Raw genomic sequence first — 12,993 nt, forward strand, 5'->3', positions numbered from 1 at the left:
TAGCTGTTCTTAGCAGGGCACTATTAATAATGATAATAGCATTTGACGTCTCAAAGCACTTCACAGGATATACTGTAAAGTGAATTGACTGTATATTTTGTGGGCAAAATGCAGCAGTCAATTGCGCACAGCGGTGTCCCATGAACAGTCGGGGATTGAGGAACCAAATTATTCTTATTGTTTATTTATTTTTCAGGGGATTATTCCCCTGAAAAAGCGATCTGCCAATCTGTAAACCGAGGCGTGTGGAGTAAAGAAACATGCCTAAGGTTTCATCCTGTCCAAGCATCGAACCCAGGTCCTCTCACTTGCGAGATGAGTGCTCTAACCACAACACTACAGAACTCCACATTAGTTGCAAGGTGTGTGCTATAACCACTATGCCACAGAACTCCACATTAAATCAACATTAAAAATCAAACTTAGCCACCGTGGGCTCGCCACACCGTGGGCTCGCTTAGAATTCACCAACACACACACCAACATATCTGATGCTACTGGCACTGGAGGGGATCAATGCATATTAACTGATATTCAATAGTTAAAGTAAGACATGAAGCTGTCAAGATAATACAAACACCAGCACAATGAGTGGATTCATTCACCTCCTTACAACAGAACAAAATGCTCTCATTCACAGCTTCTGTATTATCACAGACATAGAGACTTTGTGGCTCGAGCTGAATATGGCTTATATCAGTGAATACTTCACTCTCTGACAAGATGCACGTTTGGTAAATTTCCAAACATTTTTCAGGCTAGAGCCCGTAGCATGGAGGAATTTGCTACGTCAAAAGAGTGTGTGTATGTGTAACCAACCAGTGCATGCAGATTTTGAAGTCTTTTCAGCATGATTATTGAATGTTTAAATATTCAATATAAAATAGTAATTGAGCAAAGAAAACCCTGCGTTGGACAAAAGAGGTGGAGATGCTGAGAATTTACTATGTCAATATAATAATCTCTTCTGGCTATGAATCAAATTGGGATCTAGCTATAAATACACAGTCACTACACAGTAAATCCTGTGAAGCTCTTTGAGATGTTTTCTCAAGGCACTATCATAATTCCTATATTTTTGTAAAATAATAAATAATCCTTGCAATTGTGTCTTGGGGATTGTTGGCCAAGACACTGACAGAAACTCCCTTCTCTTTTAGAATAGTACTATAGGATATTTAACTTCCACCTGAACACGCAGATGGGACATCTGTTTAACAGCTCATCCAAAGTACGGCAACTCCAACAATGCAACAAACCCCCAGCACTGCACTCTATCCTCCTCCACCGTCTCTTCTCTCACTCTTCATAGTTCTGACCTTAAATGGTTCAGATCCAACTTCTCAAACCGTCTCCATTTTGTCTCTACAAACAGCTTTTCCTCCATCCCCCGTACCATCTTGTGCAACGTTCCTCAGGGCTCTGTCCTTGGTCCTCTCCTCTTCAACCTGTACATGCTGCCTCTTGGTGACATCATCCTCAGACATGGGATCAACTTCCAAATGTATGCAGATGACACCCAATCTATCTCTCTACCTCCACCCTTGACTCCAGGACAACTGCTGTCCTGACAGAATGTCTGTCAGACATCAAGTCCTGGATGAGAGCTAACTTTCTATAGTTGAACGTTAACAAGACCCTCCTGATTTGCTCCCGTCAGGGCCTGCACACCTCAGGCACTGGCAGCATCACCAGCCACAGATGCACACTCCACCTCACTGAGCCAGACAGGAACCTAGACGTCTTGTTTGACCCTCAACTGTCCTTTCTCCCCCACAGCCTTGCCTTCCCCCACCAACTCAACATCGCCCGGCTCCGCTATTGCCTCTCTTCTCGGGCCACCGAAACCCTTACCGAATCCCTCCACAACAACAAAATTACATTTGTATAGCTCTTTCACATCGGGAGAACGTGCCACCACAAGCTGCAGACCATCAGAACTCGGCAGCTTGTGTCCTCTCCTGCACCAGGCTCTGTGACCCCATCACCCCCACCCTCGCCCACCTCCACTGGCTCCCTATCCTCCAGAGGATAGAGTTCATTATCCTCATCCTCGCCTTCAAGATCCTTCACGGCTTTGCCCCTACCTATCTCTGTGACCTGCTAACTAACCCCTTATCAACCTGTCTGCTCACTCAACTCAGCAGTCTTCGGCCTGCTACACATCCCCACCCGGACCACCCCTCGATCAGCGGTCAGGCCTTCAGCCTCTCCGCCCCCACCCTTTGGAACTCCATCCCACATTCCCTTCACCTCTCTCCCTCCCTTGCCTCCTTCAATGCACGTCTCAAGATTTTCCTCTTCAACCGTGCCTTCGGCCACCCTCATACCCTCCCTTACCCCAACCGCACCCCCCCCCCACCCGGGTCCAAATCCCTAACTGTCCAGTGCCTTGGGATGCCCCCCCGATGTGAAAGGCGCTATACAAATGTAATTTTGTATTGTATAGTGTGTACTAACATGCTGAACCATAACCCAGCAAAACACAGAGCCACTGGAAACTGGCTCACTAACTTGACACAACCTCCACATTTAATGTTAGCTAACAATTAAAATACATGAAGATCAATCTGCCAACAACTCATTCTCAGGAGAAAACCAGGACAAGGTGATGAACAGGTAAGGAAAAGTGCTGTCAGCTACACACCATAACTCATTATTTAACCCAGTCAGAAGCTAACACTGGACCCGCTAAGTAGTCAAAAAGTGTACGTTGTACAGCTGAACTCGTAGCATGGACCTTAATAATAATAATAAATAATAATCCTTGGATTTGACAAAGCACCTTATCACGTCTTCGAGACGTATCAAAGCGCATCACAGAATATACTGTAAAGTGAATTGACAATATATTTTGTGGGCGTAACACGGCAGCCAATTGCACACAGCAGTGTCCCACAAACAGTCGTGGATTGATTGACCAATTTTTGTTTAAGATTTGTCACATGTTCAGTCTCCAGTGGCATGTTCCCATTAGACTAACGGTCTTAAAAATGCAATCCTGTCTGCTAAAATCTAACGGTATGAAATGGCTTGTTGGTTCAGTTACTTAGGATATAAATAATATTTCCCATATGTCAACATCAATAATGAATTCCGCACAATCTTGAAAAACATTTCTTCAGAAAAGGAGCAGCTAAAGCATAACATTCTTACAATGAATTACATAAAATAAGCATGTTTCCATAAACAAAGCATCAAGATAAATGATGTGTTTACAACTGCACAAGAGGGATACATCCTAAAGATACCCCAAGGATTAAAGGAACACATACTAGAGTCAAAGCCAGCCCAGAGTTAAAGGGACATCCACCAGTTTCATAACTTGGACTACATTCTTGGGAGATAGAAACATTAAGGGATATAGCGAGAAAACAGGGAAATGAGAATAGGCCAGGTCTTGTTACTTAGTGCTAAGCAATGATCTGTGGCAGAGCCGTCTTAATGAACCAAATGACTTTCTCCTGTTCCTGACTACCCAGCCCATGTTAAAGAGATATCCCCCAGCTACCAGCCACTCAGTGTTAAAAGCAAAACATAGCTCCATGGTTCAGTATATTCCTATTAAATAATAATCATTATCTTTGATATACCACTTTTCATGACAGGAGGATTCCTCAAAGCCCTTCACAAGATTTACTGTAAAGTGTAGTGTTTTGAGAGCGTATGTGGCAGCCAATTTGTGCACAGCAATGTCTCAAAAATAGCAACAAAGTGAATGACCATTTTCATGTAAGGTAAATTATTTAGTTGGTCGCCCATCAAACTTAAGGCTCCTTTGGAGCAGAAATCTCTGATGTAAAATGCATTCTTTCTTATCAAAAATTTTTTTTAAACAAATCTCCTGCTTTCGGTCAAAAATCAGGATGGAGGATTTGAAACAATAATTGTTTTCACACAACCGAGCGATTCAAAACATGTCGCAAGATGACATTCACCGAATGAGGCTCAGTATACTCATTTTGACACGTCAGCATCCTGACTGCTTTAAAGCACATCACTCATACATGTACCAACAACAAAACAACGTGTATTAATATAGCATCCTTCACGCGAGTAGCGTCTAGGAGTGCTTACCACGATGAATGCAGATGGGAGCCGCATTTCCGGTCACGGTGCAGCTGTAAATTTAGCAGAACAAAGGCCAAAACAAACTGATTAAGACGCTATATTAAAATACAAGGATCATTTTTAAACAGTCATAAAGACTGTGTTGTGAAAGGGAGTGGGGAAAGAAGGCCTGAAAAGTTTGAATTCCCATGTACTGTCCCATGTTCCACAGGTTGATAATTTTCTATTACGCACAAGGATTGCTGGATTTCTTTTTCGAAACAAGATTGCATGCATAACAGAGAAAATCACAATTGTGTACGTACAAAATAGGGGAGTTGGAGGGGTGGAGGCTCACGTGGAGTATAAACAGTCGCGATTAGTTGCGCCGAACAGTTCATTTCCCTGCTGTAATGCTCTATGTAATTCTAAATGTTTATGGTACATTCTAACAGTTTAAAACAGAAATGAGTGTGTAGGATTTGCAAAAGAAAAAAATAATAATTAAATATGATGCTCCTTGGCTGACCTGCTGCTGTTGATTCTCCATTCCATTACTTGCAAAGTCAAACACCAGGCCTCCGCTATCCACCATCACTGATGTCATAGCACATTCCCTGGGGCCTCGAAAGGTGCTATGAACAAACCGCTCCCTCACACAGCAGTACGTTGCTGCCACAGTCTCCCAGCGCTGAACAGATCCTTTCTGCTCCAGGCACCTCGGGAACCATGCAGCACTTGACAGCTTCTTCAAGGAGCAAAGACAACGGTGCAGCACAGAGAGCGATCCCTCCGGAACGCACTTCCTCTACAGCTCACACCTTCCGAGTTCACAACACCAGGAAAACGACATTTCATCAAGTCTTCAGACAGAGTTTAGTGTTATCTGTAAAAGACACACAAAAAAATCATCCTACTGCTTATTGACTTTTTTTAAAAGGTCCACACATAAAGGGATGTAGCCGCAGAAGGGCAAAAGCTGGCTTGATCTTGAGTTTCGGTATGAATACAAACCCTGAAAGCGGGACCTCACAATCCTTCTGGCTTTTGGGGTTTTAAGCAGGAGATATCCGAAAAGCTACCACAGAGATATCTGGATTTTAGCAGCCTGGTGTTCATAGTCAAGTGGCTTTTTGATCCTTCAATGTCAGCTCTTCCTATCTTTGTGACGTGTTTCCATCATCCACCAAATATTGGATTGTTCACTCACTAACAGGGAACGGGAACTGGGTTTGGACTGTTACAAGACAGATTAGTTTTACCCACTGATGAATTGTTGCTGCAATAATAATCCGGAATATTGAAACTATCTCACCTAGCTCAGATCTCTAAATTCATGAGTTCTTAATGCAACAACAATAATTTGACCTTCAATTGATTTTCACCTCACACAATCTGCACAGTGTAACAGTGGTGACATTTCATTAGTGGCTTACATTAAGCACTTGTGGCTATAAATTTCACCCAGGTCTAGATTTACTCTATTTATGTCTTTTTTCGGAGCGCCCAGAAGGTATCAAATTGTTGAATTCAGTCCTAAGCCTAAAGTAAGTTGCCTGTAGTTCTTAAAAGAAACTTAAAGAAAACACAATTTAAATTTAAAGTTTTATTTTAAGTACACATTTGCTAAATTCTGGAAGTTCCAAAACTCTCAAAAGTGGAGTAAATCTAAACCCAGGTGGAATTCCCATGCCCCAAATTAAGTTTATAAACAGTGCAACAAGAGGGCAGCAATGAGCAGAATCTCCATCCAATTTTGACAGTTCTATTGTTAGTCAAACCGTTTTTATTGATACGCTTTGCTCTGCTTCCGCCCAACCATTTAAACTAACCTTCAGTAATGCCGAAACACAACTTCCATTCCATGCGTGAATCTGTAACTCTCAAAATGAACCTGGAAGGAACCCAAGTCTCTTTTTAAACACAATTACAAATACATGCAATAACTGCCCTTAACAAAGAAACATGGTTACCAATCAACTTCACTTACATCTCTCCCCCGCTCCCTAATCGAGTCCTTCCACTCCAGCTTCTGCCCTGCCCACGGCACAAAGACGGTGCTCGTCAAAGTCACAAATGACTTCCTCTCACTCTGTGACCAGCGTTCCCTCTGCCTCCTTGTCCTCCTGGACCTGTGCTGGGTTCAGCACAATCGACCACCCCATCCTCCTCCACCACCTTTCCTCCCTCATTCATCTTAGTGGGATTGCATTCTCCTGGTTCAAGTACTACTTAACCAACCGCCATCATTTCATCTCCACAAATGTTTTTTCCTCCTGCCCCCGCCCAGTCACCTGCGCTGCACCCTGAGGCTCCTTTCTTGGCCCCCTTCTCTTCCTCATTTCCATGCTTCCTCTCAGTAATGTCAGCCACAGACACGGGGTCAACATGTATGCAGATAACACCCAAATCTACTTCTCCTCCTCCAGCTGCGACTCCAGGTCCCCAATTTCACCAATAAAATATTCCAACAATCATGTCCAATTCTAGCAATGAAACATACAAAATAAACATATTCAAATCTTCAGAGGGGAGGAAGGACAGAATGGCTCTGTGACCTGGTCACTCCGGACAGTCAGTCTTTCAAAAAAAAACAATGCTTGCATTTAATGCAGCATATTTCATGCCAAGAGGACATCTCAAAACACTTCATAGGACTGACTGTGAAGTGTAGTCACAGTGTATCTGGCAGGCGAACGAAGCAGCCAATGCGTACAGCCATGAAGTGAATGACCAATTTTATTTGGGCAGCAAACACCACATCTTAAACCCTGATGCAGGCGTATTTAGGCACTGGTCTCCCATTCCAAACCTTTTTGTTGGGGAGGCCGTTTATCCCAATCCGAATCTCAGTCTCTCTGCAGCCGCAGAAACATCCCAAAGCCTTTGCTCACTGCTGTCTCACTCTGCATCTTTCCCCTTTGGGTTGCACTTCCCCTTTCAAAAACCACAGATATCTGTTCTTACGTATTTCCTCCCCTGCTCTGGGTCTCCTGCTGGCTTGCACAAGATGCCATTCCCTGGCCAAGAGGGGCGGGTAATCAGGCAAGCAGTGACGTCCCCGCCGACAGGGCTCTCTGAAGACAGCTGCAAGGAGTTGCACAAGAGCAGCTCAACATAACAGCCTCCAATTTGTTCTCTTTTCCAACTCCCCCTCCCTCCCTCCTGGGAAAATGACAAGCTCAAGCTTTCCTTTAGCAGCTTTCCCAGCTGGCCTCGGGAACACACAGTATAGAGAAGTGCCCAAAAGAGAGGCCATGTGCGTGCGTGTGTGTGTGGGGGGGGGGGGGGGGAGGCTGTCCCTATATGAATTAAAGCTTCACTTGTACTTTGAAATGAAGAAATAACCAAGATTAAAAATATTACGACGACTGATAAAACCCTTAGATCTTTTGCTGTGGATTCAGAGTGTGGGATATAAACTCTGAAGTGAAAATAATGAAAACAGGCAACCTCGCCCTCAAAAAACAATCGTCAGGTAATCTCCAGAAACAACATTCCAGTCAGCGCCAAACAACATTTAATCACATAGCTCTTATTCCTGTTCAGCTGTTCTCCTGCTTCCGCACCAAGCTACAAGAACCAAACATCCCCAGCCTCGCCCGGCACCACTGGTTCCCCATCCCCCAGAGGACAGCTTCAAAATCCTTGTCCTCACTTTCAAAGACCTTAAAGGCCTTGCTCCTCCCTACCTCTGTGAGCTGCTAACCCCATTCTGACCTGTCCACTCAGCAGACTCTGGCCTGCTCCATGCTCCACATTCCCCTCCCGGCCTGCCCCACCATCGGAGGTCGGGTCTTCAGTCTTTCTGCCTCCACGCTTTGAAACTCCATCCCACAGTCCCTTCGCCTCGCCCCCTCCCTTGCCTCCTTCAAGGCCCGTCTCAAGACCATCCTCTTCGACCGTGCCTTTGATCACTCTCCTATCCCTACGTTCCATGTCCTCCACCACTCCTGAACCCAACCCAGGTCCAAATCCGTAACTATCCAGCGCCTTGGCATGTCCTCCCGACATGACAGGCACTATACACATGTAATCTGTTGTTGTTCATCTTGCCCCTATTTATACTACACAACTAGAATTCAAATCAACTCAGTTTCCAATTGATGCGTTGAAAGTACAGCATAAACCAGGTTTAACGCGTGCAAGAAAAAGCATTATTCTGCATAACTTGGTTTTCTTCAGCGAGATCAAATTTGGAGAAAATTTTTTGAATCCTATCTCCTGTTCCAAATTTTTTCTCCTTTTGAGGTTCTGCCACATTAGGCTTAGGATATCTTACAATTACAATTCAGTCTCCTTTCTAACTTCAGGGCAACTATTTCACCCGCATACACACATTCGTAACATCCAGGCTCGAATACGCAAACTCCCTGCTTGTCAGTCTCTCCAACTCCTTCCTTCATAGGCTGCAGATCATCCAGGACTCTGCAACCCGTGTCCTCTCCCGCACCAGGCTCTGTGACCCTATTACCCCCATCCTCGCCTGACTCCACTGGCTTACCATCGCACAAGAGGATACAGTTCAAGATTCTGGCACTCACCTCCAAAGCTCCCTCCATGGTCTTGCTCCCCCCTACTTCTGCGACCTCCTAACCCAATACCAACCTGCCCTCTCCCTACACTCAGCGGGCTCTGGCCTGCTTCACGCCCTCAGCCTCGCCCACCCCACCATTGGTGGGTAGGCCTTCAGCCACTCTGCCCCCAACCTCTGGAACTCCATCTCGCAGTTATTCCGTCTCACCCCCTCCCTTGCCTCCTTCAAGACCCATCTCAAGACCCTCCTCTTCAACCGTGCCTTGGTCACCCTTCTTCCTCGCCTGTACTCCACCCTCTCCAATCCCAACCCCCAGCTCGGGTCTGAAACACTGACTGTCCAGCATCTTGAGACGTCCTCCCGACGTGAAAGGCACTATTCAAAGGTTTTGTTGTAGTTGTTCACCCAGATCAATAATAATAAATAATAATAATAAACACCACCCTTGAATTTGATTCAGCACCTATAATGTCAAATTGTCACAAAGAACTTTACAGGTTATTACTGTTTAAAAGATGTCAGCTGGTGACACTCTCATCTCTGAGTCTGAAGTCAAAGGAGGGCTTTGAAGGTGGGATTTGAGCTCACAGTCCAAGCTGACACTCCAGAGCAGAGCTCGGTTCTGCAGCAGCTTTCAGATGGGATGTTAAAACTAGCCTGTTCAAGTAGATGTTAAAGATCCCACAACACTGTTCAAAAGAAGAATTTCCCCCATGTGTCCCTCACCAACAATCCTCCAACAATTGGTTGCTATGTTTTTGTCTACAAATGCATAACTTCTGCATTGAAGTTAATTGTCCATGAGGTGCTTTGAGACACAACATTATAGGTGCTCAGGTGAAAGGATTATTATTGAAAACAGTCACTACACTTGATAAGTAGCTGTGAAGCACTTTATTATAAGAATTATAATAATCCTTGCAATTGATATAGTGCCTGATCATGTCTTCAAGGTTTCAAAGAGCTTCACAGAATATACTGCAAACTGAATGGACTGTAAATTTTGTGAGCGAAACCCGGCAGCCAATTGCGCACTTTGAGATGTTTTTAAGTGATAGAGCACTATAAAAATCCATTGTCTTTCTTAACAGATGACAATTTGAAATTAAGTTCTTATTCTTGATGCACATTAGCTGCGGCACCAGGGACATGCAATGAATGTGGCAAGGCTGGGAGTTTGCCAATGGAAAAGGAAGTGAGAAAGGGAGAGAGAGGCAGTTGGTTAGGAAGACACTCACCATTTCCCGACAGGTGGTTTCAAAGCATCATGTGGGGAAGGAAGCCTGGGAACAGATTGTCCGTCTTCTCGGGCATGTGGGGACCCAGCTGCGGGAACGATAATTAAACTGGGTCAGAAATGTTCATTCAGAGAAAATCATTTAAATAAAATGATTGCACTTGAAGCAACCTAGTCTGACCCTCAAACCACAGGCCGAGACAATAACAGAGCAATCCCCAGGAAGGGAGTCACGAGCTCCATCACCTCCCTGTGATGGGAGGCTGCTTAAAAGCAGAAATTCATCCCCTGCTATTATCATCATCAACCTTAATATTTTGCAAAGAAGCTTTTTTTTAAAAAAAAGTAATCAACTTGCAGATTGGGGTTTACTTCAACAAACATTCAGCTTCTGATTTCTGGACAAGGGACTCGAATCTCTTCACGGCGATGATGGGGAAACCACCAAGCAAGAAGTCTTGTGGGGGAGTTCAAGGGAGTTAAAGCACGACGAGAAGCCACAAAGCGAAGCGAATTTAGGAGAGAATTCCAGAGGCAGGGGGCATTGGTGGGGGGGTGGGGGGGGGGGGTGTGGGATGGAGTCCACACAGTGTCTGAAGGCTCTGTCATGCTGATGATAATACTATGGAAGGAATGAACCAGAGTAGGAAAAGCACAAAGTACAGGCAGGAGACTGGGAGCTCTGAGACGCAAGAGCAAGTTGTTGTTGCTGTTGTTGGGAGTGGAGGAGATTGAAGAGACAGAGAGGGGCAGCATGAAGCTGATGTTGGCACTGCCAACCCAATCTTAATACATTTATGAAACACTCTAGTGCTAGATTTACAGCAGAGTACTGAGCGGTGGCCTGCCTGGGCACAGGAAGCATTAAAAAGCTAATTTCCTCCCCAATCCAAAGGCTGAAATGAACTGCCACAAACACAGTGCTGACAGTTAACTGTGGAACAAAAGTTAAAACAAACTTTAGTTCAATATCTTATCAGTATTTACAGCAGACTGGATGAAGCAGTGAGTTAGCACACTGGTCTTTCAGCTCTAGGGCCTGAGTTCAAATCCAGCTCAGACAGATGAAATTAAGAGTGTCTGTATGCAGACAGTGAGTTCCTAAAGTGGAAAGGAGAAACCTGTCCCCATTTCAGCATTTTTTGGGGGTCGGCCAGGTTTCTGATACACGTGGAAACCCTTCATCACGCTTAAGAGTATCCAAACCAAGTTGAGAATTCCATGCATCCCACCTACACATGGAACAGAACAGCAACAACAAAATTACATCTGTATAGAGCCTTTCACATCAGGAGGACATCCCAAGGCAGTGTTTCAGACCCAAGCTGGGGGTTGGGATTGGGCAGGGGGGAGGGCGGGGGGAGGGCAGGGAAGCAGGGTGATCGAAAGAACAGTTGAAGAGGAGGGTTTTGAGATGGATCTTGAAGGAGGCAAGGGAGGGGACGAGGCAGAGGGACTGCGGGATGGAGTTCCAGAGGGTAGGGGCAGAGTGGCAGAAGACCCGCCCGCCAATGGTGGGGCGGAGGACGTGAAGCAGGCCAGAACCCGCTGAGCGGAGGGAGCGGGCAGGATGGTAGATTGTTAATAGGTCGCAGAGGTAGGGGGGAACAATGCCATGCAGGGCTTTGAAGGTGAGGACTGGGATCTTTAACTGAGTCTAACCAGCTAAGCCACATAGTTAGGCAAGGTGAGTTTCTAAAGAGCAAAGGATGAAACTACCCGCAGTTCCCATCTCTGAGTGACAGCAATGCAAGCACTCACTCCCTGGAGGAATGCATCCTTGCTTAAATAATTTCGGAAAGCATTAAGCGCAGGTTAGCAAGAGCCAAGGCTTGGGGACCCCAGAACTGTGCTTTGGGGTACTGTTGGTGTCTAACCAGCTAGACCACATAGTTAGACAAGGTGAGTCTCTAAAGAGCAAAGCATGAAACTACCCCCAGTTCAGCATCTCACAGCAATCTCACTCCAAGTGACCACAGGTAGGCTGGTGGAGGGAATGGAAAATGCCAGAATATAAGGAGCAAGAATGGGGGAGAAAGGAAAGGGATTCCTCTTCTGAGCCTTGGATAAGGCACTTTGTTGAGCAGAGGGGAGCTTTTCTCTGCACCTAACCATCCAATAGTTGATACCACAACCTGCTTGCATTGCTGACACTGGATGCCCAAAATGGAAAAGGTGTTCTATTCCACCAACATTTATTGAATTCACTTTATTGAAAAGAAAATTCACCAACAAAAGAAATAACTAAAAGAAAGAAAGAAAAATAATCCAAGAGACTTTCTGTTTCAACTTGGTTTTGCAAAGCTGGCGTGCCAGTGAAATTCTTTGTTGCATTCCTTTTGTTGGTGATGTATGGCTGTTGATATCCTCAGCGTGTGGGAACGGGTTCGTTTTCTGAAGACGTGCCCGAAGCCCCAGCCCTCTTTAAAGTGGATTATGGCTTTGCTTGCTCTGCCTCACTGCTCTAGGTAATAAATAATCCCTTCCATAAAATAAATAAAATAATAATAATTTGGGTACTCAATCCACGACTGTTGGCGGATCGCTTTCCCAGGGTTAGTAATTCTTAGTAATAAATTGGTCACTTAATGCACGACTGTTTGAGGGACACCGCTGCGCGAATTGGCTGCCACGTTTCGCCTACAAAATAAAGTCACTTTACAGTATATTCTATGAAGCACTTTGACACATCTCGAAGACGTGATAAGGCACTATATCAAATGGAAGGATTATTATTATTATGAGGGGGGAGAAGAGAAGAAATGGTTTCATCAACAGAAGCCCTGTTGCGAAAGCAGTTTCGTTTCTGACTTTTGTGCCATGCTTGTTTGCCATTTGTACATTTAAAAATGTATTTATATGGTAGTCTGGCTCATTGGTAGCACTTTCGCCCCCAAGTCAGAACTTATAAACACATGTCTCATGTTAGGACTTTGACCTCACAATCTTGGGCTGACACTCCAGTGCAGTACTCGGGTGCGCTGCATTGTTTGAGGTGCCATTCTTTGGAAGAGACATTAAACTGAGGACCCGTCTGTCTGTACAGGCGGACGTTAAAAACCTCACAGCACTATTTGAAAAGGGAAGGGAGTTTTTCTTGGTATCTTGGCCAACAATCCCCTAGATAAAACTGGTCATTCACTTCACAGCTATTTGTGGGACATTGCTG

At 44.9% G+C, this 12,993-nt stretch overlaps 1 protein-coding gene across 8 annotated transcripts in view; it reads right to left on the reverse strand.

Annotated features, from left to right (window-relative positions):
* elf2a (E74-like factor 2a (ets domain transcription factor)) overlaps window positions 1-12,993 on the reverse strand; it is a 67,723-nt gene that overhangs the window by 39,218 nt on the left and 15,512 nt on the right. For 5 of the 8 annotated variants that reach the window (XM_042339069.1, XM_042339067.1, XM_042339020.1 and 2 more), the window contains 2 exons: window positions 9,826-9,913; window positions 4,580-4,936 (listed from right to left, as the gene is read on the reverse strand). In XM_042339069.1, the coding sequence (XP_042195003.1) occupies window positions 4,580-4,657 (78 nt within the window). In that variant the 5' untranslated portion in view covers window positions 4,658-4,936; window positions 9,826-9,913. Of the gene's footprint in view, window positions 1-4,579; window positions 4,937-6,862; window positions 7,230-9,825; window positions 9,914-12,993 lie in introns of those variants that run through there. The other 3 variants (XM_042339045.1, XM_042339053.1, XM_007897691.2) reach the window with 2 other exon arrangements.

This window comes from Callorhinchus milii, unplaced genomic scaffold (assembly GCF_018977255.1).
Source record: "Callorhinchus milii isolate IMCB2004 unplaced genomic scaffold, IMCB_Cmil_1.0 Scaffold1, whole genome shotgun sequence".
In the NCBI taxonomy this organism is placed as follows: Eukaryota; Metazoa; Chordata; class Chondrichthyes; order Chimaeriformes; family Callorhinchidae; genus Callorhinchus; species Callorhinchus milii.